This window comes from Vigna umbellata, chromosome 8 (genome assembly GCF_029865625.1).
Source record: "Vigna umbellata cultivar VRB3 chromosome 8, Vumbellata_1.0, whole genome shotgun sequence".
In the NCBI taxonomy this organism is placed as follows: domain Eukaryota; kingdom Viridiplantae; phylum Streptophyta; class Magnoliopsida; order Fabales; family Fabaceae; genus Vigna; species Vigna umbellata.
Genome location: NC_142172.1, coordinates 21,527,775 through 21,545,748, shown reverse-complemented (window position 1 = coordinate 21,545,748; position 17,974 = coordinate 21,527,775). Strand labels below are relative to the sequence as shown.

The following is a 17,974-nucleotide window of genomic DNA, read 5'->3' as shown; positions in this document are numbered from 1 at the left end:
CTAAGGAGGTTCTGATCACCGATCAGATGAACCAATAGTGAGTAATTTTAAAAAGAAGAAGAGAAAAGGTAGAAGATAGTGGTTTTAGAGATAGAACGTACTGATATAATGAGCTGAGTATTTTAAAACTTCTATTTATATTGTTAGCTTATTTTAACACTAAGTGCTCAGTCTCATTATTTTAATACATCCATCTACTCTTAACAGTTTATTTTCTGGGTTCTTACACAACCTAGGGTAAAAACACAAGACTTAGAGCCTAAACCCCAAACAGATAAAAACTAGAACCTGAAACCCAAACATAGAAAACATAGAAAACATAGGAAAACACTTAGGTCCTAGGAAATAGGAAAACACTTAGGCTAGAAAATCCAGACGCATGACTAGACGATGTCTTGTCTAAAGGCATCCAAGAGAGAATTAAGCTAAACGCTCAATGCTTAAAATACCTGGATTAGGTATTTGGCTTCTCTCGAAAACAAAAAAACAGCTTGAGACATTGTCTTTGACTAAAACATTAAAAGACACAATTGTTACAACACATAAGAAAGCTTAAGCAAGTTAAACGCTATCTGTCTAAAAAGAGACAAAAGCCAACGAAGCGTTTACTTGGATCAAAACGATACCATGAGCTATAGAAACACCTCATCGTGTGATGAACTATTAATATATGTTTGGTATCTTCGATTAAAGAACTTATTTGTAAAATGCTACCTAATGTAGGAAATCAAAAAATACTTTGTTGTTCTGAGCAGGCATTAAATGACATTGCATGCTCAACGTTCAAAAACAACAAAAGTGATAAGAAAAGTCATATCTTTTGCATGCACACTTTACTCTAATTTTGCAGATAAACTATTCTACACACATCCACAATGGTGCAAATCAAATATCAAAAGTGGACGTTAGAGACAAACGAGATAATCGTGGAATGTTCCTCTCTTGAAGTAAAGTCTAAAAAGATCGTACAACCTACTTCAAACAAAGGACTGAAAAAGCATGCCTGCTCTAACAAAGTTGACTTACACAATGACTACTGTAAAAAGAAGAAAGAGAAAACACAAGTATCAAGGCTACAAACTACAAATGCAGTCTAACAGACAAATTTTCATGAAGCCTATATATAAAAGATCTCTAATGAAGAAAATCAAGAGGATAGAATATATGATAGCCAAAGCAAAGAAGAGCTTACAATGGCATATCCATCCTAAAGAGAAAAAAAGAGAAAAGAGCTCAAAGAAAAGAATACATTTGTGCTGAAGAAAAAAGAAGAGAAGAGAAAAAGAGAAAGAGATACTCTCGAGCTTAAGCGTTAAATTTCTTACTACTGTAAGAGAGTAGAGAGAAACACCTGTGAGTGTTTAGACTGCATTGTATTGTAATCAAATTCTCTTGTAGAGAGATTTAGTCTAAGCTGCTTGTAAGCAATCGTTGATTGCAATTTTAAAGAGAATTAAAATACTTACAACTGAACTCTTTTGAGTTGAGGAATGTAGGCGCGATAGGCTACTACCAGGAGTGGTTCGAATACTCAAAGAAAATCTCGGTAGGCAGCTGAGTATCAGGGGTAGTGTTAATACTTAGAGGAAATCTTGGCGAGGTGGTTAAGTACCAGGAATGGTGCTAATACTCATTTGTAATCGTGTGAAGATTATAGTGGAATATGAATAAGACTAGATGTAACTCAGTTGGAGCGAACCAGTATAAAATCTATTGTATTATTCTCTATTCTCTTTACTAAACGATCCTCCTAGAAAACCTGCAATTGAGTTTTATATTTCAAAATATTAGAACTTCCAAGCTAAACTATCCTTTATTTTTAAAGGAAGTTCTTACATACACTATAGTAGAAACATTATGAATAACATGACGATCTTATCAACGCATATATATTTGAAGTCGAATGTCTAATCCTTCAAAAGAATATTTCACACGCTCGATAACGTGCTATATCAAAAGGGTTGCAAAAGACGTTTTCCATAAACACTACTCAACCCCCCCCCCCCTCCCCTCCCCCCCCGGCCTTCTAGTTTTTTCAAGTACTTCATAGGTTGATTGAGACTCAACCCCAAAGAGCGAATTTCACCACAGAGAGTTCAGACCTACTTGGTTCTCACTATACACACCCTTAAATGCTCCCAAGTCTCGTGTATTGGAGGAAGCATTATAAGCGAATCTTATATCACCTCTTAGGAAATCCCAAACACCACAGAATGCCAATATGAAGAAGTATTGCAAGTGTCATCGCAACTACGACCATACGATCGATGAGTGTGCCACACTTTATGACAAAGTTAAGGAATTAATTTAAGTCGGACATCTTAAGTGATTTATGAAACATGAAGTGGGGTAAGCTCACGTTCTAGATACCAAAGATATAATGATAAAAGAGAAGTTAAGAGAGATAGAGAAAATGAAGAAGAAAGAAAAGTCAGCTCAATGCGATGGGATAGACTCTAATGATAGACCCCATTAAGGGGTACGATTAATACTATATCCGGAGGGTTCGCGGGAGGTGGATCTTCATCTTCAGCCAAAAAGAAACATATGAGGGTGATGTAGTCAATTAATGCAATATCCCGGACTTTCAAGATGAAGAGGATGCCGCTTATTACCTTCGTAGAAACTTCCAAGTAGTGGATAAACGACCCTTGGTCATCAAGGTGGAGATTGAAAACTTTGCCATCAAGAAAGTCTTAATAAACCAGGGTAGTTGAATGGATATCCTTTATTTGAAAACTTATAAGAAGTTGGAGTTACCAGAAGAGGTAATGACCTTGTATGAAGAGCCGATATATGGTTTTTCTAGAGTAAGGGTGAGCACCAAGGGATACATTGACTTGAATACAACGTTTGGGGAAGGGAATTTAACAAAGAGCATACATATTCAATACCTGGTCATAAACACCAACATGTCTTACAAGATTCTACTAGGGTGGCCATCCCTCAACCTACTTGATGTAATGGTGTCTACTCCCCACCTAGCCATGAAGTTCTCATCATCATCAAGACACATCATCACAGTCCACAGAGACTAGAAAACAGTACGATAATGCTACATAGCAAGTTTGCAACTTTCTATTGTGCAACTCAGTGCTAACAATGTTGAGAAAGAAAGCATAATTGGTCTAGCCATAGAAAGAGAATACCTCAACCAAGGGTAGGTAATGATGCGTGGATGGAACTTGTTGGGGGAAATTAGTATGTTCCCCTTGCATGAGGAACATGGCCTAAAGATTGAGATAAAAGTAGACGAGGAAGGAGAAAATGTTATAGATTAGGTCCTAACTAGCAATGCTAGTTTGTTCACATGGACTGCAACTGACCTTCCAGGGATCAATATGAGGATAGCCCCTCATAGGTTGTTTATTTTCAATGAATCCAGGCTGGTATCTCAAAAGAAGAGAAAATTAGGAGAAGAGAGGAGGCTAGCCGTTAAGACTAACGTTGGGAAGTTGCTACAAGCCGACTTTATGAAGGAAGCTTGTTACACAACTTGGTTAGCCAATGTTGTGATATGAAATTGTCACCAATTCTTTCTCAAAAATAAAGTCTCTAACCTTATTCTTCCTCTCAACCTCAATATCCTCAAAGAATATGGCAATACTCATCTCAAAAATATTCTTTAATTTGAGATCATAAAACTTATAACATTTGGAGCTTTTAGAATAACCAATAGTTAATCACTGTTCGAGAGTCCAATTTCTTTTTCTTATAAGGCCTTGTTTCAGCTGAATATCTCCACACACGTAAATGTTTTAGACTAGGCTTTCACCCAATCCGTAGCTCATAAGATATTGTGACAGCTGCATTGGTTGACACTCTGTTTAAAATATAAGTTATAGTCTTTAGAGCCTCTCCCCAAAGTGACTTTGGTAAGGTGAAATGATAAACCATATTCCTTATCATATCTTGAAGAGTCTGATTTCATCTTTTAATTAACTTACTAATTTTAATATAATCTATTAATTAACTTACTAATTTTTTACTTTACACTCATAATCACAATAATGAAAAATCTTATTTATTGTTCTACCTCTCTTATGGTTAAGCAAACAACGTCAATAAGTTAATTCATTTAGCTTCTTTCTATAATCTAAGAAGAACTCTAACCACTTTATTCATTATTATAGTCCAAGTATGAATACGATGCAATGCAGATTATATATGTGCATGCAAATAATGTAAATCTTTTACCTTTCTCTTAAAAAGAAGTTATTAGAAATCTAAAACGAATTTCAATTAAAGACATAAGACTGAAAACAATTCAAAATAATATCAAAACTAAAAAAAAATAAATGAAAATAAACTCTATTTGAATTTAAAAATAAACTCTAATGAGATAATATTTCAACAGAACTAGACTGAATTAGGAATATACAGACTGAAAGGAATATACCGGAGTTGAAACTATATAGAAATAATTTAACTAGAATTAATTATGATTTTTGAAATCGAAAGGTCTTTATCTAGAAATTTTAAATAATTAATGCATTGACGTGAAATTAGAAATATTATCTTGTAGGTGTTAATGAAGTTGTTAATTTTATTTTTCTTCATGAAGATATAATGATTTAAGAGTAAGAGTGTTCTGGTACAAGTAGTGAGGGTGATAAGTTGTCATCATGCTATTATATAAATATCACTTCTCTAATATACTAGAGCAGAAAGAGTGAAAAAAAAAACTATAAAAATTATTAAAGTTAACTTCATTTGTCTTCCAACAATCTGGTGTAAGAATTTTATTTGGGGCAGTATTTATAAGAGTTTGCAGAAAAGGATTAAAAATATATACAAAGAAATAAAAAAAAGTAAACTAAATATAAAACCAAGTTTATTCTCCAATTTTTTTATAATTGAATTCTTTATTGGCTATTAAATGATTATTTTTCAATCAATTTTTTAAATAGATTTCAAATCAATAAAATATAATCTATTAATTAACTTACTAATTTTTTACTTTACACGCATAATCACAATAATGAAAAATCTTATTTATTGTTCTACCTCTTACGGTTAAGCAAACAACATCAATAAGTTAATTCATTTAGCTTCTTTCTATAATCTAAGAAGGACTCTAACCACTTTATTCATTATTATAATCCAAGTATGAATACGATGCAATGCAGATTATATATGTGCATGCAATAATGTAAATCTTTTACCTTTCTCTTAAAAATTATTAGAAATCTAAAACGAATTTCAATTAAAGACATAAGACCGAAAACAATTCAAAATAATATCAAAACTAAAAAAAATAAATGAAAATAAACTCTATTTGAATTTAAAAATAAACTCTAATGACATATAATCTCATAATTCAATATGAAATTACGAGATAATAAAGAAAGATAATCTTTCATGTGAAAGACCACCCAAAACATGAAGGGAAGTGGTGAATGATAATGAAAGAAGTGATTGATGAATGGTGAGTGGGATGGTTGAAGTAAGATGAAGACCAAAGTTGAGCTCTTTATTTATAACTGTTCTAGATGAAATTTAGTTGCTATTGAGATCCATATTATCAATTTCAATTGCTAGTGTAGATTATATTGTTATAGAAATTTGTTGAAAGATTCTTTTTTAGAGCTTCAAGGGTTAGAGATTATGTTTATAAAACTATATTATCTCCAAGATTATTCCCAAGATTATTTCCAAGATTTTCTCTAGGACTTACTCTAAGACTTACTCTAAGATTATCTCGAAGATTAATGGGCGTTAGTGACCTTGTGTTAGGCGTAATGGGGTTAAACATTGGCTACCCGTGGCTAAACCAAATGGGGCTAAGCGTCAAATCCCTAAGCTGAATGAGACTCCACTATTTGATCTCTAATTGTTAGAGTAGTTATCTGGTATTCAATTCTTGTTCATGAAGTGTATTTCCTCTTCCTTTGCAGTTTCAACTGCAGAGTTATGGCCATTTTGGTGTTCACCTACACATAAATCACATTTTAATGTATGATATGTGGAGTCGTGAGATCTCGACTCAAGCTGCAACTTTTCCATTTCTTCCATTTGGTGAGAAATGAGTTTATTCGGTGCTAATATGACATCTTGCATTCCTAGCTCCAGTATTCCTTTTTTGGAAGGTTGATTTCTGTCATATTGTGCTTGACAATCACTAGTTACTAGTGATTCAATGATTGTGGTAACCTCTTCAACCCTCTTCATCATCATAGTTCCTCCTATTGAAGCATCTAGTAGCATTCTTGTTTGTGGTCTAAGTCCATTATATACATGTTGAGTTATGTTACTTCATCAAATCCATGATTAGGACAACTTTTAAGCAAGGCTTTGCACCTCTCCCATGCTTCGTAGAAGTGGTCGTCTACTCCTTGGGAGAAGGTTGCAGTGGTAGTGATGGCAACCCCTTTAAGGACTTCCATCCAAAGAAGTATTAACTTTACTCTAAGACCAAGAAACGGAAGTTGAATAAAGGACTTAATCTTTTCTTTCTAAGTCTTAGCATGTTCTCTTTAACTAATTCCATTTACATTGTTTGTAGGACAATAAAGGTTGGAAAGTTCCTAGGAGAGTTGCCAAGCAAAGAGGAAACAATGGAAGTAAGAGGGAATGTATGTTGCAACCAGCCATGAAGCATGTTTTCCACACTTTCCATGTGCAACACATTTAGCCATGGCTTTTCTTTACTTTGAAGCACACTTTACTTATTTTTCACGTGGAACACAAGCCACACCGTGAGCCATCTTCATTTGTAGCACATTCTCCATGCTTCCCACGTGAAAAATGCAACTCACGTTCATTAGTTTTCAGTACATGTAATTAGCATAATTCAGTAGCTTTCCTTGCACACTTCCAAGCTCATCTTCTCCTATAAAAGAGAGCTTCATCATTTGTAAACTCAACTTGAATTGTATAAAGAAATGCTGCTGAATTGTCCAGCCAGTTCTCACTTTCAAGTTCACTGACTTGTGCCTTCTTAGCACACTTATCCTGTAGCTTCCTTCCCCCTTGGAAGGCCGTCTGAGCTAGAACCTCTACCTACACACTCCAAAACCGCACTAGACAATTCATCAAACACCTTTTGTGCGCCTCCAACTACATCTACATTTTCCAATTCTGCTGCCACCTCTGGTCCGAGAAGCTGCTCATTCTTGAAGAGTGAAGCTACTTCCATCAGGTAGTTTTGTAACTAATATACTTAGATGGTAGGAAGAATCTGGCTAGAAACTTTCTTTCCACATCATCCTAACTTGTTAAGCTTTGATATGGGCGAGATTGTAACCAAATCTTAGCTTTTTTCTACAAGTGAAAATGAAAATAGCCATTTTAGAATTTGTTCCAAGTGTTCTACATAGGTTACAGAACATGGTCAAGTGATTAAAAGGATCTTCTTGGTCAAAACCAGCAAATTGATTTGTTGTTATTAGATAGAGTAATACATGCTTCATCTCCACTCCTTTTGTGGGTCTAGCAATGTTTGAAAAATGGTGTGGCTCATGTTGTTAAGTGTAATCTCCCAATAATCTCCTCTTATTGTTCTTTGGAACCTTTTGGTCAAGACAGTTTGCTTCCAGATCAAGTTTTGTTTCTACGGCTTCAGTCTATAGTTACAACAGTGAAGTCAGAATTTGTCTCTGTCTTTTGTTCTTGCTGTTATGCTTTTTAATTACTAGTTCAACCTCTGGGTCGAACAATAAAACCAGTTTTTGTCCTCTCCTTTGCATACACAAGAATTTGAAAAATGGTGAACAACATTAAAGCACAAAAATTTATGAAGAAAAGAGTGTAAAAATCAATGTAATAGAAACTTAAAAACAGTAAAATGAAAATAAATGAATTGGTTACCTTATCAACACTTAAATACAAGTGTAATCTCCCGGTAATATCCTCTGATTGTTCTTTGGAACCTTTTGATTAAGAAAATTTGCTTCCATATAAAGTTTTGTTTCTACGGCTTCAGTTTACAACTACAACAGTGAAGTCATAATTTGTCTCTATTTTTTGTCTTGCTGTTACGCTTTCTAATTGCGCATTCAACCTCTGAAACGAACAATAAAACCAATTTGTGTCCTCTCCTTTGCATACACAATAGTTTAAACAATGGTGAGCAACATTAAAGTACAAAAACTTATGCATAAAAGAATGCAAAAATCAATGTAACAGTAACTTAAAAATAATAACACAAAAATAAATGATTTTATCCCTAAATTCCCTTAATTTTGTAGGTTATTGGTATGATTTGGAAGAAGAGCAAAAGTATCAAGGAGTTCGGATGCAGAAAAAGAGAAAATGACGCAGTGTAGAAAAGTCAAACTAAAGATGAGGGCCCCCTTAAAGGCCCTGAGCTCCAGCCAATCAAGGCTGAGCATCAGCCAGGGGCCCTACGCATCAGTTTCATGTATCACACACCGCCTGGGCGCCCTTCCAGGGGCGTTGAGCGCCAGTTCTCTGGCAGTTTCGTCTGCTTGCCCCCACTTGGGGCGATGAGCGCTAGCGACGTTGGCCCATGATCCAATTTTGATCTATTTAAGGACTTGCACGACCTGGGGTTGTTATCTCTTGATAGCTTGAGCACAGAAACACACTTTTCGCCCCTTGGAGGCATATTTGGGGATGCGGGAGTTGTCCTCTTCAGTTTCTATGGTTTTTCTATTTCTTCCATTCCATTGTTCATCTAGTTTCTCCATTATAATGGAGAACTAAACCTTATTTGTTGTTAGGGAAGATGTAACCTCTAAACTCTCACGTATTTGAATTGATTCTGATTTATATATGCTTCTTTCATTAATTGTTAAGGTTATTCTTATTTGCCCAATGCTTGTTATGTTTAACTCATTCACGACATGATATTTGATTTGTCTGAGTATCAACAGATATCTTACAATTCATGATCTGGAGAATTTCTCCCAAGGGAACTATTGTCTAGACATAGGGATAGAACACTTGGTTGTCTTAAGCTTTCATTCGTAATGCATAATTAATTATTAGGGATGCAGGACATTGTGGTCTAGTAATTAACGATAGGCTTCTTTCACCGAGACATCGGGTTCTGAGTAATTTAGAAAGTGACATTGACATTTAATAAAGAAGAAGAATTCTTATATGCATGAGAGTGATTAGGTGAAATCTAAACCCCAACAACATTATATCTCATATTATCAACTTCATCCATTCATTCTAGTGTTTAGCATCAATTGATCAATTTGCATTCATATCTACTTTTGTTGCATTTGCATTTGAAAACCAACAAAATATCTTTTCCGTCTTAATTAGTTAAGTAATTACACAATTGTTTAGTGTTGTGAGTCTCTTGGGAAACGATACTTGGTCTTACCATTTATTATTACTTGATACAATTTAGTACACTTACTGAGGTCTTAACATAGACCACGACTTAAAACTAGTTCCCACTAAATCTTAAGCTAGTAAAGTAAGATGGGTGATCAATTCATCCAACATTAAGTATAAATCAAATAACAAACTTCAAATCAAAAGCAAACATCAATAAATGAAATATAGTACCGAAAATAAGAGAGTTCAAAGTTGTTACATCTCACTCCAACCAACATGGGAGATTTTGCTATTCATAAATGATAGAAAAAAGTAATACAAAGGAAGAAACTTCATCTCCTAATTCCTTAAAAAGGTTATATTAAATATAGAGGAAGTGAGTGAAAAGACTCTCTAAAGTCTCTCTCAAAAAGTGCTCCAAAAGCTCTCTTCGAAGTCTCTTTAAACACATGAAATTATGGTATTATAAACTCTAACAACATGGTTCAAGCGATGGTTCATGGCTCTAGTCGTAAGGTTTCTTCCGTAGCTGGGTTTCCTCTAAGGCTTAACTTATGTGTTCCTGGGCTGAAGCCTTCTTATGATTACTTCATGATGAAGGACTTTCCATGGCTTGAGCTTCAAGCCAGGGCTTGAGGAAACCTACCATGTTAGATTTTCTCTTTGCAGCTCAAGCCCTCATTCAGCGTTGCAACTATGTTATGTCAGATAGCTTGAAAAGTTCTTGAGTTTCTCTGTTTTTCTTCATATTTAAGTTTTGACTCTCTAATTTCTTGTATTTTTGAAAAATAAGTAAAGTTGGGGTGATTAAGATGAACTTTACATATAATTATAACAAGATAAGTGTCAATTCAACATTGAAATCAATTAATACTAGGCACTTATGAACTACCTTTTGCGTTATCTTTTATATTCGTCTCTCTTAAGAGCATTTTATCTTTTTCAACAAGTGGAGTAAATCACGAATTCTTTCATCTCTAACTCCCTCATTTCAATCTTTTTCTTCCTTCAACCACAATTCTAAAGATAAAGGGGTACCTCCATATTCAGTTTCTATCACCCATAATACTTATTCACCTCTAATCCATTTCTATGACCTCACATTCATCCATCATCAACTAGTTTCTCCACTACTCATCCATTGATCGACGTTTCTCAGTTTCTACTGAGTTGGTTCACCATGATTTCAACCTGAGTGATGTACTCAGAAACTCCTTCTATCTCCGTCATTCTCATGTTCTCCAACTTACCCCTAAGTATTTGAAGTCAAACTTCCTTCACTTGGTTATCTCCTTTTTTTTCTTTTTCTAGAAAATTTTATACTTCTTTTGAAGTTTTAGCATTTGGTATCTTAACAAAGTTGAACTCATAAACATGGCGGTACAACATCTACATCATTGTCTCACTAATACATAAATGTCATTTTATGACAGGTAAAATGGACCTTTTAGGATAGGTGTTATTGCGTCATAGTTATGACAGACATAGAAGTTTCACACTTTTTATAATGTAGCGAAAATTTTTGTTATAGTAAGTCTTTTTACGTACTTTAGGTTACTTGTCATAATATATTCAAGTTATTATGACGTACTTTGTTTATCTGTCATAATATCCTTGCTTTCTATGACGTACTTTTCCTTACCTATCCATTTATCGGTCATCTATGTCATGATATTAAAGTTTTTTTTTTAATTTTTTCCTTATTTTACCATCTTATCCATTTAATTTACCTGAAAATCAATAATTTGAGCAAAACAAATAATTTATGAAAATTTCATACATCAAATTGTCCAATAATATTTAAAATATTAATTGTACATAAACCTACTTATACCATACAAATATTGTTGAAAAAATTATAAAATAACATTATATTGTACATAAACCTATATATACTATATTAAATTGTCCTCAAATTTTTACAAGTCACTAATAGTTAAAAGAAAAGAAGCTCACTTTATTTTAATTTCTTCTGTATGTATTTTAAGAAAAGAAAGAACTCTAAGACAGTCTTGTAAAAGTGATAGGAATGTACCTGAAGAATCGTGAAGGCTAGTTTTAATAACGAAAAAAATGTAGCAATAATACATACACACACCGAGAGACTATTACAAGAATAAAGTGATTTTATTTTTCACAACTTTCAGAACAAAAAAGTACCTCCTATGTTCGTCTGCAGTGCAGGGGCATCAAACATATGGACCCAATAAACTCTTTACATTTGTACTCCACAAGTAACAAAATTATTAAACATTAACTATTTAAAACTATCCATTTAATTTTATAGAACATATTCTCACAAGAATATTTAAGATGTCAAAAAATCATGAATCAAATCGGCCCGTAGGAACCGATTTATCTCAATAAACAGTATTCAGGTCTAGTGGGAAAATAAAATTCGACTGAATCTAATGAAAAAAATAAAAGCAAAAAATATCAACTGAAGGAAAAATTTCCCAGAGAAAAATATGAAAAATCCCGGTGGTTTGTCGGTATCGGAAGTTGGTGCTCAAGCGGCCCTATGATAGAGCCATGTAGGTATTTAAAGCATTAATCGTATGGTACAATATGCATTTATTTGTGTATTCACAATTAAAAAAGAAGCTTTTTAATGCGCTCTATATGCCTCGGTTTTACTGAAACCGAAGCGTATAAAAGCGCGGTGGCATTTTTGTAGTTTTAGACAACTTATATGCCTTGTGTATCAGTAGAACCGAAGCCAAAAAGATTTTCAACATCTGTTACGCGCCAACCGAGGCATATAACCCGTATATATTTTTAAATTTTAATTATTTTTCGAAACTTTAGGCACCGGGTATCTTGAAACCGAGTCAGTATACCTCTCTTACCTTAGGTAAATATTAACCGAGGCAGTATACTCATACCCTTCTCACTCTTCCTCTTCTTTCTCGCTCACGCGATCTCCTTCACTCTTCCTCTTCTTCTCTCTCGCTCACGCTCAAATCTCAAAGCCACCACTCTGCCGCTCCGCCGCTCAGATCTCCTTTCACGGTACCCTTCTCACTCTTCCTCTTCTTCTCTCTCGCTCAAATCTCCTTCTCACAGTTCCTCTTCTTCTTCTCTCCGTTGCTTTGCCACCACTCCGCCGCTCCGCCTCTCCGTCGCCACCACTCCGTTGCTCCGCCGTCGCCACATCTCCTTCAACGCCTCCGAAAGCCATGGCTGCATCCCACCCCGCAACCTCAACCCGTCACGCCTTCCACCCCGCAACCCTAACCCGTCACGCCTCCCACCCCGCAACCCCAACCCCACCACCAATCGCCACCCAACTGGACGCGATCTCACTCCACCAGCGGACGCGATCTCAGATCTAGTGTTGTTCGTGGACCGCCTGGTGCCACAAAGCGGTGGATCAGAGTGACGCTTCCGCGATTCAGGCGGCGGAGGTGAGGGCAACGGGAAACAATGTCACACCGCCTGGTGGGTTGGCGGCTATGGCTCAATCGGCAGCAGGGTTTCATGAAGCTGGCTTGTATGAATTTGACAGTTCTGAAGCAGATTGTGTTGCACTGGGCTCATCTATGAAAATGAGTTTCTGCAAAGGATGAAAGTTGCTAGTTTGAAGAGTAGGGGGTTCTTTCTAACACAGAGTTGAAGATGTAAATGAGTTTCTGTAGAGGATGAGTGATTTGAAGAGTATGAACAATTTATTCACGATGATTTTTGGTTTTATCTGTTCTGTGATGTATCTTATTCTGATTTTTGGAGCTGGTTTGTGTTTTGGAATTATAACTGAAAATGCTTGAGTTCGAATTCTACGTTGAGACATGGCTGCTGTGTTAAAGGATTGAGGAAAAGACCCAGAAAATGGATCGGCAGTTTTCTGAAATTTTTTTTATTGAATTTTCTAAGATACTGACTCGGTTCAAAAGATAACCAATGCGAAAATCAATTCTTTTTTGACCCAGTTTAGAACCGAGGTATTAAACGTATCCTTTTTACCTCGCCTCCATATGCACCGGTTGTAAAACCGGTGCGTATAAACGAAACTAACCGATGTCATTTCCGTTCATTGCACTAGTGATTTGACGTGATTGTGATTAAAATATATTGTTCAGTGAAATGTTTATGATGTGTTTGAATTTATTAATCCTCTTATTTATGTCGTTTACATGTGTAAGATATAATTTTTTTCCACTTTTTTCGTCTTGTTTGTTTAATTAGTCTTTATAAGTAGGTATGAATTTGTTAAGTGACAAGAGGTTAGGAGTGATAAAACTTTGTTTTTCTATTATGATGTTTTAGTTATATATGAAACCTCTATGTTATTTGTATGATAATAATATTAAATATATCTCTCATTTGTTCTTGTATTATTCTATTGTAATACGGTTACGAACATGGTTGAAAAAAGTTATTTAGAATTTGTAGTTTTTTTTTAGATTTGGTTATTCAATTTATGAAGTGTTCTCATAATCCTTTTCTTAAAGTGATTAAAGTGGTTGTAATATTATTATAGTTGTTTGGATGATTTGGAGGATGAGAAATCATAATAGATTTGAGGATTCAATTGTGATTCCTTATGCTATTTTTTAACTTAAGAGTTAGTGTGTCTAGTTTGAAATAAATCTAAGAATCATATGAATAATTTGTCTATGACTTTTTGGTACTAAAGTATTTTAATATTCAAGCTAGGGAATGTTGGGTGGTTTTATTTATGGACGTAATATAACAAGATCTGTCAATTGGTTTAAGGTGAATATTGATGGTGCATCTAGGGCTTGTTCTAATTTAGTTTCATGTGTTAGTATTCTTAGAGGAAGTTGAGTGAATATGTGAGTAATTTTTCAACTTTTTTAGAATAAAAATTTCTATTTATGTCAAATTTACAAGGGCCATTTATGCATTGGAGCATGCTTGGAGGAAAGACTTTTCAAAGACTTTGGTTGGAGAATAATTTTTATTTAGTGTATCATGATTTTTTGGATCAACGAGTGGTTTCTTAAAGTCTTAGAAAGAAATAACATTGACACTTACATTTTTTTTAAACATATGCAATTCAAAGTTTATCATGTTTTTCATAAAGGAAATCATTGTATTGATCAATTAGCTAATTTAGTCTTGATTTATAAATTATACATGATTTAGTGTTTTACCTATATGTATTTATGTAGATTTTTTTTTTCATTTATATATTTTGTGAAATGTAATTTTTATCGTTGGTTTAAGTCGATTCTCATCTTTGTATTCTTTTATTTATGTTTTCTTTTTAATTAAATTTATATGATAACAAAGGATTTACTTTAGGATATCAACATAACTGAACTGTCAAGTCCATACTGATTTTTAACATCACTTTAAAATTAAATTTTAGTTTTTGTTTTAAACATTTATTCCAAAGTTTTATTATCATTATATGGTAAAATTTACAATGCCTAAGAGTATTTTATCTTAAAACTTTTGTTTCTTTATTTTTTAGTTTTATTTATATAAATAATGTATGTAAGTTTCTTTTTATCTTTTATATTTGAAAATACACGACTATGAAAATTGAATAAATGGTCAAATAATATATGTAAGTTTCTTTTTATCTTTTATATTCTGATTGTGTCCATTCAATCGTTAATATCCTGTGAAGAACAACGTCAATGGCAACTCTGTATTAAAATTCTTCATTTTCTAAATTATCCTGTGTTACATTTTTATTCCAATATTATGTTCTTCTCTAATGCTCTCTCTTTGTATCCAACAGTAGCGTGCAAGCTGTTCGTCCTCCTCCATTAACATCCACCTCCGACCCACCTCCTCTTTTTGATGGCACCACCAGGTTGTTTCCATCTCAATACAAAGTTCATCGTTTTCATGGTTCTTCAATTTTAAAATGCCAATTTCCTTATTATCTTTTATTGTTTATTTAGGTTGTACATCAGTTATTCTTGCCCCTATGCACAGCGTGTATGGATAACTAGGAACTACAAGGTTGTTTCTTTGTTATGTCCTTTTTATGATGTCCATTTTTAATTTGCCATGTTCTAAGTGCGTGCTTCTTGTGGTTTATTATGATTTTGAGTTTAATTACTGAGTAAAGCATCTGAATAAGACATTATTATTGTTGAAATAACCTTTTTGAAGTAGTTTTTATAAAAGTTATCCAGTCTGTAACTAAATAACATTCTAACAACCTTCTGCACTGTCTACACATAGACTATTTATTTACTCTTATTTAATGTTCTTATTCTGTCACTTTTATTTCTCGTATTGGTAATGGAAACTACAGAGACTACAAGACAAGATCAAATTGGTTCCTATTGATCTTCAAGATAGGCCAGCTTGGTATAAGGAGAAAGTCTACCCTGAAAATAAGGTAACTTAGACAAATGAGGGTAATTAAAGGGTTCTAATTTGCTATTTTGATTTGATTTGGTTTGATTTAGCAAGTTGAATTTGTTTCCCTAAAATAGAATTCATTTGTAGGTGCCATCATTGGAGCACAATGGCAAGGTTTTGGGAGAAAGTCTTGATTTGATCAAATATGTAGATGCCAACTTTGAAGGGACACCTTTGTTTCCTGGTGTAAGAACTAGAAACTGCACATTCTCTTTTGGCCCTTCATGGCCTCTCTCATCTCTTTGTTAGAATGAATTAATGATGTTGAGTGCAAATTTTTCTAGGATCCTGCTAAGAAAGAGTTTGGTGAACAACTATTATCCCATGTTGATACATTCAACAATGACGCGTCCTCTTCATTGAAAGGGGGTGTTGTACAGCAAGCTAGTAAGCGATATATTTAAGTTCATAACTATAGGAAATTTTCCCTTTTCATTTTCTACACAAATACAAGTGGGTCCTTACCATGGCGATTTAAATCAGGTTCTGCCTTTGATTACTTGGAGAATGCTCTTGGTAAATTTGATGATGGGCCGTTCTTTCTTGGTCAATTCAGTTTGGTGAGTTAAAATCATTTCAATAATCTTTGATTTTCGATTTCCTCTTAAAAACTTGCTGCTTTTCAGGCTGTGATTACTAATGCTTGTCGTGATGCATCTAATGTGTTGGAATAAATCAAAATACCTTAGCATATCTTATTATCCTCGAGCATTGATTTCCATATTTCCTCATTAGCTTTTAGAATTATGATAGTACTATAAATTCTATTGTAATACATTAAAGATATTAATGTATTTTAATATATCTTAGTTAACACCAACTCTGTATTTCGTGATCTTTAATATCTCTATCCAAAAGGCAAACATTTCAATAAGATGAAAGAAAGTAGTCATGGTTTGACCCCAATGTAGAATACTATTATCATACGTGATTACATCAATGACCATAGCTTTTGTATCATATAAAAATATTTGTGATGATCAGGTGGATATTGCATACATTCCATTTGTTGAAAGATTCCAACCTGTCTCTGTTGACGTGTTCAAACATGACATCACCGAAGGAAGGCCAAAACTTGCAACGTGGATTGAGGTACACTAAACTCAGTTTTATGTAAAAAAGAGGTTCTATTTTTTGGGGAAATTGCTCTTGTTTCAAATTTCTCAATTTGCTGCACAACAGCTGACAGATTGCTCCATTTGAACCTGCATAACTACCAAGTAATAACCCTTGGGATACACTGGTTACTAAAGCAATATCGTATGTTTCTCTTACAGGAGGTTAACAAGATTGATGCTTATACAGAGACAAAATTAGAACCCCAGGAAATCGTTGATAGATTCAAGAAACGTTATCTGGTATTGCGAATCTCTTAACTGTTTATTTTGAAGAATCGTGATTGGTTTCTTACTGATCTCTTTGATGCTACTTCTGCATTTCTACTCTGCAGTCTCAACAGTGAGCGTTGGATTGGATTTTTCTAAGACGACGTAGATTATCTTCAGTCAAATATCAGTTATGTTTATCTGCTAAAGTTGCACATAGTTATGTTCACTTCTCAGCTTGTATGTTTGATGTCGTAATAATGTTTATATTACCACCTTATTGTGCTGTTAGAGACTTATTTAGATGTTCTTTAGTTTCAGAGTTTAATGTAAAAATGTTGCATCTTTGTTTTGACGAAAGTTCCCTTATAGACACATAGTTTAACAGGTAAAAAATTTAAGACTGTAAGGTATAATTGTATTACAATTGAGGGATGGCAGTGCAATTTTCTCAACGTATTATGTTAGTCGAGAGGTTGAACTTACAATCTCTCTCACTTACAACGTATTATGGCAGTGCAATTGAGGGATAGCAGTGCATTTTTTCACTCAGGTGTTTTAGACTCGTGAATTTAGTCCTCAGTTTTTTTCTTTTAAAATATGTGAATGAGTCCTTCCTCTCCAACTTCATCAGTAACTGTGTGTCAAACAATTATCTAATATTTGTGGTATGTGACAATCTTAAAAATAGATTTTAGTAGTTTAAAAACTCAAAACTCAAATACACCGATATCAAACACAGTTTAAATCTCTTTTCATCTCTCGACGTGTTTTTTAAGGATAAAATCATAATGAAACTCGAATCTCTAAAGCGAACAATACTTTAAGAATGTAAAGATTGATCCTAATGATATCTAAACAGACTTGGGATCGAAACATTGGTCCGGTCTGTGAGAATGAAAGTTTCCATTGTCCTCAACTAGGGGGTTTGTTCTGATACATCCAATATTCTCAGATCGCCTAAGAGTCGAAGTCAAGTATAATTTAAATACTCATTATTCCTTCATCCTTTGAGACATCTTTTAAAGACAAAATGGTAACGGAGC

The 17,974-nt window shown here is 34.0% G+C and overlaps 1 protein-coding gene across 1 annotated transcript; it reads left to right on the top strand.

Annotated features, from left to right (window-relative positions):
- Nucleotides 1–14,805: 14,805 nt before the first annotated feature.
- On the top strand, nucleotides 14,806–17,303 carry LOC124819774 (glutathione S-transferase L3-like). The gene is made up of 10 exons (XM_047291354.2): nucleotides 14,806–14,875; nucleotides 14,969–15,043; nucleotides 15,135–15,195; nucleotides 15,494–15,580; nucleotides 15,691–15,789; nucleotides 15,888–15,990; nucleotides 16,087–16,163; nucleotides 16,588–16,695; nucleotides 16,881–16,961; nucleotides 17,054–17,303. The coding sequence occupies exons 1-10, from the start codon at nucleotides 14,865–14,867 to the stop codon at nucleotides 17,063–17,065; spliced, it is 714 nt and encodes a 237-aa protein (XP_047147310.1). The 5' UTR covers nucleotides 14,806–14,864; the 3' UTR covers nucleotides 17,066–17,303.
- The last annotated feature ends 671 nt before the right edge of the window (nucleotides 17,304–17,974 follow it).